The 16,543-nt window shown below is 39.9% G+C and overlaps 1 protein-coding gene across 3 annotated transcripts in view; it reads left to right on the top strand.

Annotated features, from left to right (window-relative positions):
- SYNE2 (spectrin repeat containing nuclear envelope protein 2) overlaps positions 1–16,543 on the top strand; it is a 175,823-nt gene that overhangs the window by 47,333 nt on the left and 111,947 nt on the right. Inside the window, exons 23-37 of one of the 3 annotated variants that reach the window (XM_030275147.4) lie at positions 118–329; positions 584–659; positions 1,266–1,384; positions 1,934–2,057; positions 2,851–3,011; positions 3,454–3,604; positions 4,780–5,378; positions 6,003–6,182; positions 7,098–7,248; positions 9,034–9,192; positions 9,886–10,047; positions 12,375–12,476; positions 13,692–13,892; positions 14,830–14,995; positions 15,704–15,816. In XM_030275147.4, the coding sequence (XP_030131007.4) occupies positions 118–329; positions 584–659; positions 1,266–1,384; positions 1,934–2,057; positions 2,851–3,011; positions 3,454–3,604; positions 4,780–5,378; positions 6,003–6,182; positions 7,098–7,248; positions 9,034–9,192; positions 9,886–10,047; positions 12,375–12,476; positions 13,692–13,892; positions 14,830–14,995; positions 15,704–15,816 (2,676 nt within the window). Of the gene's footprint in view, positions 1–117; positions 330–583; positions 660–1,265; positions 1,385–1,933; positions 2,058–2,833; positions 3,012–3,453; positions 3,605–4,779; positions 5,379–6,002; positions 6,183–7,097; positions 7,249–9,033; positions 9,193–9,885; positions 10,048–12,374; positions 12,477–13,691; positions 13,893–14,829; positions 14,996–15,703; positions 15,817–16,543 lie in introns of those variants that run through there. The other 2 variants (XM_072930501.1, XM_072930502.1) reach the window with 2 other exon arrangements.

Raw genomic sequence — 16,543 nt, 5'->3', positions numbered from 1 at the left:
TTAGACTTTTAGGAACACTCAACCAAGAAGATAATGGAAGTATAAAAAAATATATGAGAATAATTGTTTATCCTAACATCTTAACACAGGCTGTTATATTGTTTTTTCTTTGTTTAGGCCTTTTTTTCACATGAGGGCAGCATGAAGGAACTTAACAAGTCTTTGGAAGACCTTAAAACATTGTCAAGACTCTCAGAAGAAACTGTCCCAGGGATGCAGACACTCACTGCAGACTGTGAAAAAAGGCTGGAGAAGGTTCAGCAAATGGTGGCAGACACTTACACAGCACTGCTGGCTCGTCTTGGGAAAGGACAGTCCCCTCAGAAAGGGTGGGTGGCTGAGTCAGGGCATGTTGCAGCTTTATAGAAATCATTTTTACACATAAATTTTGGGATACTCTAATGTGTTTTGGTAATGCATAGCTACGTACATTACTGTGGCCAGCTGTGCATTTGAACACTTAGTATTAAGTTTCATAACTGGCAAGTACAACGTTTGGTTATCCTTCATCACAGCTGCACTGTTTTAAACCTTGGGCTTGGATTTCTTTTTTCCCTTTGTATTTAATATTTTGTTCTTGTAGGAGCTCCATTATGGCTTCTGAGAATGGAGAAGAGTCTGGTTCTTCTCAAGAAGTGGACAGCCTTATGGTACAGGAGGTAAGAAGCCCAGACTTACTGTTGGAAAGCAGTGCTCTGTCAAAGGGAGGTCATTGCCAAGAGGAAAAAGTGTTTTTTTCCTCTTACTGTTTTTACTGTGATAAGACCTTGGGCCTCTGGTCAGAAATCAAAACCCCATTGTGCTTGTGAATGTAGACTAAGTAAATATTAAAAATTAACATGCAAGCAGCAGCACTGGGCATCCTGAGAAGACATGAGCCTCCAGCCTGGAATTATATTTTGCAAAAAAAGTAATTTTCAGGAGGAAGGGTCATTTGGGAAGCTGTGCTCAAGTGAAAATCCCACGTAGTGTCCTAGTAATGTGAACAATTTTCAGAGGACAGAGAGAGTCCTAGTGAAGAGTTGGAGGCATTTGTCTGTGTCTGTGAAAAGAATGAATGAGCTGGCTGCAAGCATTCCAAAATTTGCTCTTTGGGCTCGTGATTGAGTTTAAACACCTCTTGAATTCATGAATGGCATCTCTCACCTCCTCTGAAACACATCAAGCAATCCTTCTTTCAGGGGCTCATAGATGGTTGTTGGGCTTTGCTGTGTATTACACAGGATAATGTGGAGGTCACTGTCACCCTTTATATTTTTACTCAGACCTCAAGACCTGCTGCAGATGCAGTTTTGGAACCAGATGTGAATCATCACAATGGAGAAAGCTGTGCAGACACGTTGGAGGAAGATGGTGATTCAGCAATACCAGCTTTGTTAGAGAGGTAATTTCTAAAGAAAAAAAAATGCATAGTTGTTAAGGTGTGCTAGACAAATTATCTCACAAGTTAATTGAATGTACTAAACACATTTGCTATGCAGAACCCTGTTCTTTTTTCTGCTACAGTTTACTGAATAAGGAAGCAGTACAGTAACTAAATGTTTCGAGCATTAGGATTTTGTAGCAAGAACATTTTTAGCTATGAATATTTTACTTCTTTTCATGGGCTAGGAAAGTCTGCATCTGCCTTACTAATAATTGCAAAATAAATAAATGTGTCGAGTTTTTTAGAGAACTGACATTTTTACATTTGTTAAACTGAATTTAAAGAATGCAGGCTGTCATTTAGATTTGAAGATTAGCCATATGAGCAATCTCTTCAATATGTCGCTCATTTATGCATTATTCATTTATTTTGGACTTAAATAAAATATGTATTTGCAATAAACTGTGCTTATTTTTATGATACTCTGGTTAATGAGTCCCATACCCTGAGATGTTCCATTTAATTAAAAGTAATATTCTCTCTGAAAGTGTTTGCATCTTTCCTTAGCTTTAACACACAAAGAAGTAACCTGGAGGAACTTCTACGACTCTGCAGAGATAAAGTAGCATCTGACTTTACTGATGAAATAAAAGGCACTTCATGCCTTAACTTTAAGGTGACTGAACTACAGGCAAGTATTCATCTTTTAAAAATATACCTGGTGCCTAAATTGTTATTTTTTCATGTAGAGCACTCATTTCTCTGTTGCATACAGCATCCTTGCAACCATATGTGTTAGAAGAAGGGAAATCAAGGATTTAGGATTCAACAGAACTGCATTGCTGCCTAGCAGTGGAGTTTTGCAGGTGTTGCTGAAAGAAGAAATTGGTGGCTCTGAGTTTATTGTTTGCATGCTGAAATAGGTGTAATGGGAAAAAAATGCAGAGAGGAACTTTTTGTTTGTCATCAGAGTTGAACTACCAAGTGGTGTTTGTGCAGAATTAAACTGTTCCAGGACATGTAACTTGGTTAAGTTTGTGAGATTCTTAATGCGACAACAAAGGGCAGAGTTGATGTTGAAAAGTTTATTACTGCAATTTTTCACAGCCTTTTTTGAAAGGACTACAAAGCCTTATCAAAAATCTCAGAACTTGTTCAGTTCTACATTTGTTTTTCTTCTGAACATAGCTAGGTGGAGATATTTTCATTCTTTTAATAACTATGCCTGGCCCATTATTTATTGACCCTTTTATAAAATGTAGCCAAGGCATATATTTGACATGGAAATTGTCACCATAAAAAGTTGCTGGAGATTTGCATGCAGCTAAAAATTGGGTCTTGAAGGGGAAAAAAGGCAATAGATATTCTTAGTTTCAGATGATGTTTTCACTGTTCTTGTAGAGACTCTTGTGACTGTAGTTTTGTGAAGTGTGCACTGAGAAATACAGGGTCATATTAATGCATTAGAACTGCTTGTCTTCTAGGCAATGCTGGACCTTGAAATCAGTTCTGGTTGGAAACAGTTGGAAAACATCTCATCTGCCTTAGAAAATCTTGTGTCTGAAGTGCAGCAGGCTGCTCTCTCTGAGGCAAGAAACAAGCTACAAAGCGAGTGGAAAGAAATTCAGGATATTATAAGTATCAGGTATAAAGCAACACTTTATGGTATTAGCTGAGGAATTGTGAACTAATTGTGTGTGTTGTGAAGGGAATAATGTGTGTTGCAGAAAATAGCTGCACATTTTTAACATTTTCTTCATTGCAAAAAAATTAGGCTGTTCTTAATTTTTCTTTTTTCATATACACATGGAAGATAGTGTGAGTCTCCACAAGAAGAACAGAGACAGATCTTTCTGACATAACTGTACAATAGTCCCATTTATTGCTGTTATTTCCTTTCATCTTTTGGTTAAATTCACAATGATTCACATTGCTTTTCTCATTCATCAGAGAAAAACTCATCTGACCTCAGGAGGGGGAGGATTTGATCTGTTAGACAGTTATTTTTGTGGCTTTTTGTGCTCAAAAATATTGAGTGTCTTTCCTTGCTTGCTTTCCCAGTTCATGTTTTGTTACCTTTCTTGCAGAGTGAACTCTTTAAGGGCTGCAATGGAAATTGTTTGTGAAACAGAAAGCAAATCCATCTTTGTCTGTCGATTAGTAGATGAATGGCTGAAGAAAAAGTACATCCACCAGTTTAGTCTGATGGACAGTGACCTTCCTGACAGTGAACTGAAGGTAAGGAAAGATGCAGAGACCACACCCTAGCAAGGATAGATTTTAATATCTATAAGATAGAGAACTTCATGGGATTTTCACTCAGGAGGTTGGGGCTGCTGACAAGACTTCCCAAACCTTCTAAAATCTGAAATGGCATTTTAGTTCCTGTGTTTTAAACATTATTGGTCCTGTAGAGCAAGCCAGGGACCCTCAGTAGGTTCTGCTGTAAAAGCCATTGTTGTGAACAGTTCACTGTAGGTTAGGATCTTTTTTTGATGCTGATTTGTGGTGTTCTCATCTGGCCTTATATCATTTTGTGGAGTCATGCATGTAATGTACTGTTAATTTATGAGCTCAGCCAAACTACCTTGTGTCACATCTGCTGCAGTATCTGAGCACAGCTCAGGATGGGTTTGGAAGCTCAGTGTGGGTGCAATAATTGTTCACCTGTTATCAATATCTGATGCTCACTGGTCTTCGTTCACTGGGCAGGGTGAATTCTGTTTTATTCTTGGCTTACCTTCCAGGCTGAGCACACTGACAGCTACCCAGAGCTGAAAGTTTGCATTTGTCTGCCCTTGGCTCTCCAGTGCAGTAGGGTTTAGGTCTCTCAAGCTGTAGGGCAGACAGCATTTGTGCTCTGTCTGACCAGTTTTGGCTGAAAGGGCCCAGAATTTTTGCCCAGCTCTCTGCACATCTGGGCTTTCACTGCCCTGACATGCTGCTGCTCTTTGAGGGCTGGAACCAGAGAGCCTGCAGGCTGCACCAGGAAATATTTAAATGCATGGAAGTCTGCTCCAAAAGTACAGCATGAAGAGCTGAAAAGATGGCAGACTAATAAATATCTCTGTGGCTGCCTGTGCTCTGGCTGATGTCCTGCTGTGAGAGCCTGCTGCTTTCAGTCCCAGGACTATCATCATCTCTCTCTCCTTCTTGTCTGATTGCAGGACAGAGTCTTGAGCTTTCTGTAGTGCTGATCAAATTCCCTGTGTGTGGAATACCATTTTATTTTATTATTTTGTTCTTTTTCCTTCACTCCACTGACATCCAGAACAGGTTTTCTGTCTTAACCACCCTGTCTAGCATACTTTCTTACTGCTATTATAATTTGTTTTTCAGTCATAGGTTTAGCTTGAACGCAGGACATGTTTTCTTTCACTTGCTAATACTTTTTGTCATTCTCTAAATTTCAGATGCTGCAGAGATCCATATTAAGACAGATTGAAGAGTGCAAACAATTGGAACGCCTCGACAGTTCAGCAGGGGATGAAGTTAATCCACTAGACCTGCAAGCTGCAAGAAAAGTTCTGATTAACTGTCAAAACCAGCTTGAAGAAATGGGCCATAAAATGCAGATGCGTGAGGCAGTCCTTAAAGATCTGGAAGCTTTTATGGCCTCCCTGAGGAAGATCCAGTCTTCCATCAGTTGTCTCCCAAATCCCCCAGATCAACCTGAAATGCAGGGAAAAGCTTTGAGGGAGGCTGCACAAGAAGTTTCTCATATGGCAGAAGAGGCTAAATGTTTGGATGAACACCTGAAGGGTGTTAATGTCTGTTTGGAGGATGCTGACTCTGGGAGAAAGACTTGGTGTGAACAACTTGTTCAGACTTTATCTAAAAAGCTAAATGCCATTTGTGATACCCCAAGTGAGCAGGTGCCTACAGAAGAAAAAGATTTATACAGGACTTTTTCCAAAAAAAGCAGTGAACTCCTTAAAAACGTTCAGGATCTACGTGACAGAATTAACAAACTAGGCTTGAAGGATCCAACAATTCCAGCTATTCAAAAAAGGTGAATTATTTTTTAAAACTCTTCTCATTTCATAGTTTCAGTGGAGTCTGCTTGAGTCCCCTCTGCAGGAGAGCACTGAAATTTGAAGTATCTGTGGAATATTGACAAAAGCTGTGAGTTTATTTATTCCATCACAGCTTAAAAAATGAAGCATTCTCCATTTTTTTTTCTTTAAAACTCATATATGTACGTGTGTTTGAAGCAGCGTTGAGGAGGAAAAAATAGGAGATGGGTTATTGTGATCTTAGTTTTCAGTAAGAAAACTGTCAGACAGGGAGATGGGTCTCCTTTCTGGGCAATGATGTACCTGATCTGAAACTCTGCAGTGTAAGATGGACAGACTGCACTTACTTTCTAATGCAAATTAATTTCACTGTGTTCATACAGACCCAACTACCTTCAGAATTTGGATTATTTTCTCACAGTGTTGAGGTCAGCATAACTCATCTGAGGGCCTGTGTCAGATTACATGAATTGAAGACTGAATTAGACTTTTTATGATGTCATTTAATACAATATGTGGAGCTCAGGATGAATTTCTAGGGAACTTAATAATTACATTGTGAACCAAATCAAAGGCTTGCTTTAATATAAGGCTGTATTTCATTTTTTTTTCTAATAAAGGATAAAATCATTAACAGAATTGGAAAAGGAATTGGATCGTGCTGCTGCTGAAATGAAATCTATGCAAGAAATTGCTAATATGCTCCCACAGATCAATGAGGAGAAAGCAGAGGAAGCAAATGAGCAGTGCAGAGTTACAGAGAGGTTATGGGAGGATACGAAGCTCTTGCTTGCTGAATGGTAAGGAGGAAAATTGCATTTTCAAGTAAGAAGTTTGCTTGTGAAATCAAAACAAACCCCAAACCCTAGACTATACCTTAAAGGTACAGTGGAGACATAAACTGTCATTAAACCAAGAATTGCACATGGAAGTTCGCAGCCAAAGCTCATGAATTTTGCATCTTTTAAAAACATCACGGTCTCATCATTTAGCAGGTATGCAGTTGTATTTAATTAGCATCCAGAAGAAAAACCTGGCTGCTGCTGGGAATGCTGTGTCTTCTATATTTGCTGTGAATTTCCTGCCAGCACGCTGAAAAAGAAAAGACAAACTGAAACAAATAGAAAAAGACAGCTGGGAAAACAGTCTCTTATGGAGCAAAATAAAGGGGGCTTGGTTTGCTAACTCTGTGAGACTGGGGCTGGGGGAAGCTGTGGTTGATTGCCCAGGGCATCTGTGCTTCAAATATGGTTTTTGAAGATGCCCAGAGGCTTTGCATGGACTGGCCAGTTCTGGTTAATTCTCATGGCTTGCACAGGTGGGAGTAACCTGTTCTCATACCCCACTGAAGGATGGGCTGGTATCCACCCTCCCAGCTGCTGTGAGATCTGCTGCATGTGATATTTCAGTTTACTGGTGACTGAGCTCACCTCTCAGGTGGAGAGGATCATATGAACACAGCTGCTCATCACAGTTAAATGTAGAACAGAGGCATATGATGGTGAAGAGCATTTCTGATTCCAAAAACTAGATACCACACAGGTATCACACATTATTGCAGGATTTGAGACTGGTTCAGTTCATCTTTCCTTTTCTCCCATTCAAACCTAGTTGTCAACCTTCCCACATGTGTGAATATAGGAAAAGGAAGCAGACAGGAGATTGAGGCTGCAGGTTTATCTTAAGCCATAAATAATACATCTCTTTTTTAATAGCCAGGAGCAGTGTGCAAGGGCTCTGGAGCTCCTGAAGCAGTATCAAAGCTGCAAAACGAGTCTGACCAGCATCATCCAGAAACAGGAGGTTGTGCTTTCCCAGCAAACTTCTTACATGGGGAAGGAGAATTTGAACAGACTAATAGCAAAGGTGAGTAACAAGAATATAGTGGAAAGGAAAGAAAAGCCTTTCCTGTTTCCTGGGAGCATTCAGATGCAGGGTTGCCCTTGTGCCCTCAGCCTTCAGGGCAGATGTTATGGCCTTGCTTTCACTTTGGCTTCCAAACTACAAGTAGGGACTTCATATTTTTGTTTTAAGTAGATTTAAGGGGATTTTTTGGTTGTTTTTTTGTTTTGTTTTGGGTTTGTTTTTTTTTTTTTTTTTGGTAGTGAATCAGTCTTGTTAATGGAGAGGGATTATAAAAAAACTAAAACAAACCCAGTGGAAGGGCTAGGATCTAATATGAAGATGAGATTGAGTCCTGTCCTTTTGCTCCAAGCTGTCTGTATCAGCAGTTAAATATTTACAGTAGCTTTTACATTACTTGATGAGCTACTCATACTGAATGAGCAGGTACTGCTAGACTCCTGTTCATTTAATTTAAAGTTTTCCACTGTTTCTGTCAGAAATGTGACAGCCAGCTTCTTGGCTAAAGGAATGCAGCTACTGGGATAGTTGTCCATGGTGAACAGCAGCATGGCCATTTTACTGCACAGGTTTCACATATCCTGGATTTTGTAACTGATTGTTCAGATCCTATTTTTAGGCTTTCTGGTGAGGCATTGCCCATAGCATCCAGGAGTGTTTGCTCTCAGGCAGTGCCTGGGCTGGTTAAATTTAAGAAGGAATGTAAGTGGTGTTTTTGTCAGTCAGTGGGATGGTGTCTGCTTGTGCCAGCCCCCTTTAGCTGGGGCAGGGTCTCTTCTTGGTCCCACCAGTGAGGCTTGGGGCACTTTGTGTCACCTGGGCTCCTGCTGCAGGGGGGCATTGCCTGCATATCCCAGCCCTGCTTGTGTGGAGCCCCTCTCTGGGAGCAGCCCTCCCTCCTCACCCTGAGCTCTGCAATTCCCAGAGCTGTGGTCTGAAGCTGCTGTGGCACAGCACAGGCATGTCCTTCAGTGCTTATTTTGTTATATAGAATGCTACAAAATTATAGCAGGGGAAATCCTCCACTTTGTTCTGGTTTGTGAGAGCAGCTCTGCCATCCCTCCCCTCCCCATACCCTGCCCGGTGGGCATGGGAAGATGTAATTTCCCAGGATGTCTGTGGGAAATAAGGAAAGAGCTGTTAACATCGAGGTGCCAAGCACTAGAGGTCAGTGTTTCTTTTCCAGGAAGCTTCCATGTTGTTTGTAAACACTGACATTCCAGTTTAAACACAAAGAAGCAGCTTGGTGTTTAAATAGAAAGGAGGAGAAAGACATTTCATTTTCTGGCGGTGACATATTTGACAGTGTCTGTGTTTAAGTAGGATTTCAGCTTTTTTTTGTAAATAGTTCAAAACCTGAGGATCAGAATGCAGGTTATATTTTAGAGTTGTAATAGTATCTCAGATGATTAGCACACTCTGCATTGTTTATTTCCACAATCAAGGTTCTGTGTGTTGGATCTCGCACTTAGGACTTTCAAAGCAAATAGTGGTTTCAGCTCTCGTAGAAATAAATTATCCATATTCCTACTCAGCTGTTCTGCAGCCAATAACAGAATGATATGGATTTCTAAGAGGGAAATATTCCTGTCAGCATGGCAGGGATATGACAACACAGGATGCATTCCTAGTCTCGTCATATTGTATAAAATAGATTATTTTATGTAATGCTGTTGTTTTTCTAAGCAAAAAAACCCCAAAAAACCAGCAAATCAGTCAAAAATATTTTGCTGAAGAAACAATCATAAGCAAATATGCTCACAAATATCCATGTTGTCTTTTTCACAGATTGAAGAAGCAAAAGAGGAATTTAATGATCACTCTGAAGATGTAGACAGAATAAATCAGATCTGCAAAAACCTGCAATTCCAGCTGAATAAAATGAGAAGCTTTGAGGAGCCTCCGTTCGAGAATGAGGCTAACATTATTGTGGACAGATGGCTGGATGTATGTAAAAAGTAAATTATCAGGGTGGTCTTATCTGTTATGCATTATAGTAATTGATTCTGACACGGGTGTAATATTTCGAATAAATTAAGTGCAATATGGCAGAGATTCTTAAGAGATAAATCCAAGTGTTTACCAGAGCAGAGCTTGCAGAGTATCTATGGATGGAACGTTTCTGATCTCTCAGGTAATTTATAATGTCAGTACTCTTTGGCAGTAAATAATTCTAGAAAATGCAGAAAAGGCAATATTGGTGCTTTCTGCATGAATCTGTAAGCTTCCATAACAACATCTATGGATTTAGACTTGGGAAACAAATCTGGAAAATTACAGTGCTGGTGCTTTTGGTGGGAAATGTTTGCCACTGTCAATCTAAGCAGTGCATCAATACTGAGATTAAATGGTATTTACTGGGAGTAGATAAACATTAATGAGCAAGGCTCCTTCCTAAACCTGCCTTAAAACTGGCAAGCTGCTGTTGTGATTGGTATGTTTGGTGACATGTGTGGCAGGGATTTAAGTATCTTCTCCATGACCAGTTCACTGTGAAGACACGAGATTTTTTTTTTCCCCTTTTGCCGCTCTTGTTTTTGTGTGTGGTTTCAACTCTCTCTGATTTTCTAGTGCTGCTTTTGCTTTTGGAATATAACATTTTTTGAAATCTGTGTGTGTTTTCTGTCTGTCTAATGGTAGATCAATGAAAAGACCGAAAACTACTGTGATAATTTGGGAAGAGCTCAGGCTTTGTGGGACAAACTCCTGAACTTATCTGGCACAATTGAAGCTTGGGCAAACGCAGAGCTCAAGAATGCAGAAGATCATTGCCTGACTGAGGAGGACCTCACTCAGTTGAAGGTAATTTAAATGGAATTTTTTTACCTTTCCTTTGTACTACAGTGATATGAGCTTTGGGCTATAAACATGCATGTTGCATAGAAATACCAGCAGAGGAAGTTGTGATGTGCAGTTGTATCTGCATTGATGGTTGCACTAAGGATGTTGCCTTTATTTTGGAATACAGCTCTTGGAAACTAATGCACAGATAGTGTATATGTGTAGTGAATGGTTTTCAATCAATGCAACGCTGCAAATGCTGCACAAAGATGGAGCAAAGAGAAGGCCTGTAAGGCTGTAGGCTGGAGTGCAGCAGTGCACAGAGAAAAAAGAGAAGTGTGTATAGGCTAATGATTAATTTTCCAGGTAGAAGTGGCCTGTCAGTGAAGATGCTGGAGCCTCTGGAACAGCTGGGCAAAGCACAGCTCAAGGAGAGGTTTCAGAGGTGGTTTATTTTTCTCCCTTTTCCATTGTGTTCCTGACTCTAACTTTTTGCAGCCTCAACAGAGAGTGGCTGATGAGCATCTCCAGGAGCTGCACATGGGCAGGCAGCAGCAGAGCTTGGGCTGCCCATGCCCCTTTGGCACAGATTATAAGATTAATTCTTGGTATCATGGTGCAGCTGAGTGTAAAAACACATGCACTAGGTCTGTGCCATTCAAAGCTTAATGTACAGGGGTGAATATTTTAATTTCTAACTTCAGGGCCACAGTGGACCAGCTGTGCTGCTTCGTTGTGGTCATAACCAATGTCTACTAAGCAAAAATAATTTCCTGCTTGAAATTGAGTGATTGAGACATAAATGCATTGCATATCCTCTTGTTTGAAAATTTGCAGGCAGTTTTTCCTCAGTGTTTACAAGCTACAAATGGTCTGGTTTTTATTATGGTTGTTTGCAGCTTTCCTCCTACTGTTAGCACTGCTCATTTGTTTTAGTTTGCAGAGAAGTGAAAAGTCAAGGTGCTTTTTGTAAATGGATCTTCACTAAGAAACAGTGGCATATCCACTGTGCAGCAGTGGATATTTTGTCACATCATTTTTGCTCTACCATTGTATTGTCAGAATTTCCCAGGAGTAGTTTAGGTCCCTGGAGGCTCCAGTAAAAATGCACCAGCTGGAAAATGCATCTTTAGGGCCATTTTGTTACCTGGAAACTGCTCATGTCCAGCGTGATGTGACTGTGCCCCCAGTGTGACTCTTCTCCTCCTTAGAAAGGGCTGTGCTGGAGGTGGCTACAGTGAGGTATTCTGCTGCTTTCTTGTGAGAGATCAGTCTCAAAAGAGGAGGGAGAAGAGGGTTCAGAGACACAGAAACCGTGTTCCTCTGAGCAATTATTATGAAGTGGAATAGAAAGAGAGAAAACGAAACACAATGCATTTGAATTTTTGTGAAGCGATTCCAAGTGCAACAGGCATCAGGTTCATTTATCAGTTTGTTATTACTCTTTTTTTGTTGATCCTGAAACATCTCTGCACTGATGTTAATTCCAGAAAGACCCCCAACTGTTGCAATGTATATCACATTACACAGGGTTGAAACCCAGAGTCCTTTGTGAGACTGGTGCATGTGTTTTCAGGGAGCCTGTCACGAAAGAGCAGAGCAGTGAATTATTGGACTGTGTATTTAAGGATGATTTCAGTATGAAAAATGTAAGAGAAGTTCTGCTTTCCCCTGTATCCTGTATGCAAATACAAACTCTTTTAAGGGCTGCAGCACAAGAATGGGTTTTGATGATTGCTTGTGCAGAGACTACAAAAGGAAGGCTTTGTCCTCAGGGAGCTTGGAATATTGATTTGGGAATATGAGACAATGTCATTATCCTGTTCATAAGTTGAAGCAGGCATTTTACCTTCACATAACTGACTTGTTCCAAAGTACTTTCAAAAGAGTGGCGGTCTTTTCATATGCAAAGGATTTACATTGAAAAAGTGCTTACAGCCTGTGTTGTATTTTATCACTTCCATACCAAAGCACATACCATCAGGACACCAATTCTTGACTTGAAGTCTATGGCATCTGAGAATATTCCTTTTAGTAGAAGCAGCAAGACATAAATGCCAAATTAAAATTATTTTCCTGCAAATTCACTTGAAGCAAAATAATTAAGATTCTTAAATATATGCTAGATTTGCATTATCAGCTGCTTTGCCTGAGAAACAGGGTGTTTCTGACTCGAATACAAAAAATGCTTAATTGCAAAAATGAAAATAAGGAAGTGAGCAAATGGTGACACGTCTATATACCAAAATGCATAATCAGAATATTTTAATAGAATTTTCTAACATAAACACAGAGATTTAATTTGGAGGGAAAGCACAGTTACCAATGTATTTTTTCCACCTCTTTAGGCATGCTTACGGGTCCAAGAGCAGAAACTCCAAAAATTCGACAGCACGGTGGCTGAGATAGAAGAACTTCTGAATAGTAATGAACCTCCATTGGAGCTACAGGTACAGAGAAGCTTTTATGGCTGATAAACCAGTACTCCTTGGTATGGCCCTGCTTCTAACATTGCCTTTGTCACAATCAGTTACTGGTTTTATTTGTATCTGCCCAAGGAGAGTTGGAGGCATTTTGTTGCCAGTGGGCAGTGGTATTTCATTTGTTGTATCTCTCAGTTAAAGATTGATAGAACCAAACCTGTCATTTTAAACACAAAGGTCTTTCTTACTTCTGTGCCTTTTTAGGCCCTAGGGCTTGCCCAAAGAGGCTGATATCAGTAATATCTGGTGTTCAGCTGCTGGTGAACAACAGGGCACAATGGACCTCATCACCCCTTTGGGGATCCCAGGAACTCAGCTTTACTGACTGTCCATTTCAAACTCTACCTTTGCTGAACAATGTAGCTTGGTAATGTGGAGTTTCTTGCACAGAGTGATGTTTTCCTTTGGGGTATCACAAGGAAAACTTCATCTTTCTGTGTTAGCTTCACACAGCAAAGAACGAATTCTCGTTTAATACCGTGTTAGCTTCCCTTACTCCTGAAGCAGTTTTGTAATCACCCTCTCACAGTGTCTGTCAGATGCACCTTGAGCTTGACCCTGTTTAGCTATTTCTGTGTTTATCCTCAGCAGACAGTGAAGTCTGAGGAGTTTCACTGGGTAAAGTGATCTAAGGAGCTTAGGGAAGGACTCAGCAACCTTGTGATGCACTCTGAGTCCCTGGGGTGCTGTTCCCACGCGATCCCACCCAGCTGCTGCCTCATGCAAGTCAAGGCTGAGGTTCAGGACCTGTTGCTCCTTAGTGAATAGTCTCGAGCCAGAGCTCCCAGCCTCTCTGCTGGACTTTTTTTGGGTCATTGTGGGGAATTTCCCCCAGTGGAGTCACTGCAGGGGTGTGTGTTACAGAGAGAGCTGCAACCCTCTTCTTCATGGCAGCTGGAACTCCTTTAACTAGTTTAGAGTAGGCACTGGAGAGATTGAGGAATAAAATAAAACAGCACTAGTAAAACTGCTAATAAAAAGCTGAGATCACTCCTCCTCAGAAAAGCAATACTTCAATGTTTTTCAATTTTTGGAGTGGGAGGGAAACAAATAAAAACAAACTGTAATTGAAACATCTGTACTTCAGACCACTTAATTTCTTTTTATGTCTATCATAGATTTTTGTAATATTCTGGGAAATCAATCCAGTTTAATTGATGTGTGTTTATTTCCAATTTTAAGGTCATCAGATCATCTGTTGTGCAGAAAATGGAGCTAATAAAAGAGCTCTTGTCAGCCAAACGAGGGACCAGTGAACTCACTGTGAATACAGCAGAGCTGAAAGGAGACCTTGATCTGGCCAAGACACAGATTGGAATGACTGAATCACTTCTCAAAGCTTTATCTCCTTCAGACACCTTAGAGATCTTTACTAAACTAGAGGTAGCATGCCACAGATTGTGTGTATTTTACACATTTGTTCATAATTTCTCTCTTGGTCAAGTGTTCTTAAGTGTTCATCCTGTGTAAATTGTAAACTAGTGGAATAATTCAAGTGAGGGGCCTGACTTGGGTATTTCCTTAAGATGCCAGAAATATGGAAGAAAAGCCTCTTTTTCCTGGAATTAGCAGATATATTGAACCCTTACAGCTGTTGGAAATGGGTAATCCCAGGCACAACAGCAATATTGCCACCCAGGGTATGTTCAGGCAGTAGTGCTTGTTTGGATTGTCTGTTTTCCAAGACTGGGTAAGACACAGAAGATGCCTTTGTGCCACCTGAGCCTGGCTGCAAGGAGAGCTCCCAATAGACAATTTTAGCCCAATATTTGCTGAAACTCGAGCTTGGAGGCTTAGGCTGGCAAGATTTAAACCTCCTGTGGAGCAGTGAGTGGATTATGTGCATTGTGGGTGTCAGATCTCTAATGTTTGGGGCAGTGAAATCACAGTCATTGGGGGAAAGATAGAGTTTTTAATTAATTCTCTAGCTCCCTCTAAGTTGCCTTTTAGCCCATGGGGTCTTGACACACAGAATAAGGAATTTAGGGGGTGGAATAATGCCTATGACAGTTGAGACATTATAGTTTGTAAGTATTATATGCTCTGGAACATACAATGGCACTATTCACATATCTATTCTGTGGGATTATTTGTGCATACAGGTGTACACACACTGCTCAAGGAGAGTTTAGTGCTTATGCCTACCTACTGATGGCCTTGTTAAATGCCAACATAATTTAAGAAATTATTTTTACACACAGTAAGGGCTAAACCCTTTTGTAAAACTCTAGTTTGTACTAAAGCAGCTCTGTACAGTGAACTTCTGCTTGGCCTTCAAAACTTTTCCTGCTTTGTTGTTTGGGTTTTTTTTTAACCTTAGGAGATACACCAGAAAATTCTGCAACAAGAGCACCTTGTGGCATTACTCCAGGAAGAGACAGATTGTCCTGATGTGGATGAATTAAATAAGCAGCTTAAATGTGTCACTGATTTATTCAATAGCAAGAAACATGTTCTTCAAGATCACTTTATGGGTGTTTTGGATCGTAAGTGAACACATTCCTATTATTTATCTTTACAGATTTGACCACCACAATGACTTAAAGGTTGTGCAATTATTTGGTTAGGTGTCTGAAACTGCTTTGATATCCCAAATTGCCTCAGGGTTCTTGAACAAGATAAGGATTTGCAGAAAAATGGATTTTGATCCCAGAAAACCACTCAGTCTGAATCAGGGTATTTGGTTTCTTGTTTTTACATATAAAAAATAGATAAAAAAACTGTAGAGCATAATTCAGGAACAAATGTCAGAGTATTTAATTTAAAAAATGCAGAAATTCAATGTTTTTTTTTTTCCAGTTGTTTTTGATTTAAAATTAGTTACAAGAATAAATGGTGTTATTACTCTTCACTTTAAGCAGACACAGGGTTATACAGGTGGGAAATTTGACCCAAAGATAGTCTAATGTCTTCAAATGTTTTTTAAATAGTATTAATCTATGTGGAAATGAGAAGTTTCCACTAGGCTATTCCAGGTCTTGTTTACCCAAACTGCTGTGTGTGTTAGCTAATGTTAGCTAAAAAAATAAGAGCTGCAGCATTTGCAGGCACGTTCTGTAGTAAAAAGCAACCTTTGACAGTAGCACTGATCAACTGTAATTGTAAATTATCTGAAATCTTCATGTTAAACAGGAGTTTTCTTTTACAGAATGCAATTAATGAAAAAAAAATTGGAATATACCTTTTGTTTTCAGGTCAGTGCAAGAATTTTAATGACTGGTTCAGCAGCACACAGCTGTCTCTGAAGGACTGCTTTGAGCCCTCAGAAACAAAATCCATACTGGAAGAAAGACTACAGAGGCTAAAGGTAAACTATTAAAATACTGTAATTTCTAAAGCTGATTGTTCTTGAAGTGTTGCTCTTTTCACCTAAGAGGCTGTTCTTGGGACTGAATTCAGGTGCAGTGGTTTTGTAACTGGAGGTTGGAAGAACATCTCGTGTAACTTAGAGCATTAGGAAAATAAGGGCAATGAAAATAAAACTTAATTGAAATGAAGTGTCAGTGTTCAAGTTCAGACAACTTGGGCAAGTGAGAGGCAGGACAGTGGTTGATGAAGGTCAGTGGACCTTGACAAGTACTTCAGTGTGCAGGGCTGCAGAAAGTCAAATATGTAGAGAGTAGCATGAAATTCGGACCCCCAATGGACTCAAATGTGAAAAAAGTTTGCAGTTAATTTGTTGCAGCAAGATTTTCTCTCCAAATAGGAAAGAATGAGCAGAAAACAGATGGAAAAGCCACAACATCTGCAAGAAGCAATCACAGTTAAGCAGCAGAAGGAGATAAGAGTGATGTCAGTGCTAGATTTGGATGCTGCTTGCCTGTTTCTGTGTGTACCAGTACTGTAGAGAAAACGACTCATCAATTCACTTTCTCTTTATTTCACAAACAGCAACTTTTTCATTTGCATGTGCAATAGTCAGCAGACTGTGAATTAACATAAATTCTTTTTCAGGAGTTGAAATTGCTGGGAAGAAAACCACTGGTGGAGATAACAGGAGCTGAAAAGCTCTTGTAACTTAAATACCTATTACG

Source organism: Taeniopygia guttata, chromosome 5 (genome assembly GCF_048771995.1).
Source record: "Taeniopygia guttata chromosome 5, bTaeGut7.mat, whole genome shotgun sequence".
In the NCBI taxonomy this organism is placed as follows: Eukaryota; Metazoa; Chordata; class Aves; order Passeriformes; family Estrildidae; genus Taeniopygia; species Taeniopygia guttata.
Note: the sequence above shows the minus strand (reverse complement) of the source record. Positions and strands in the feature narration are given on the sequence as shown.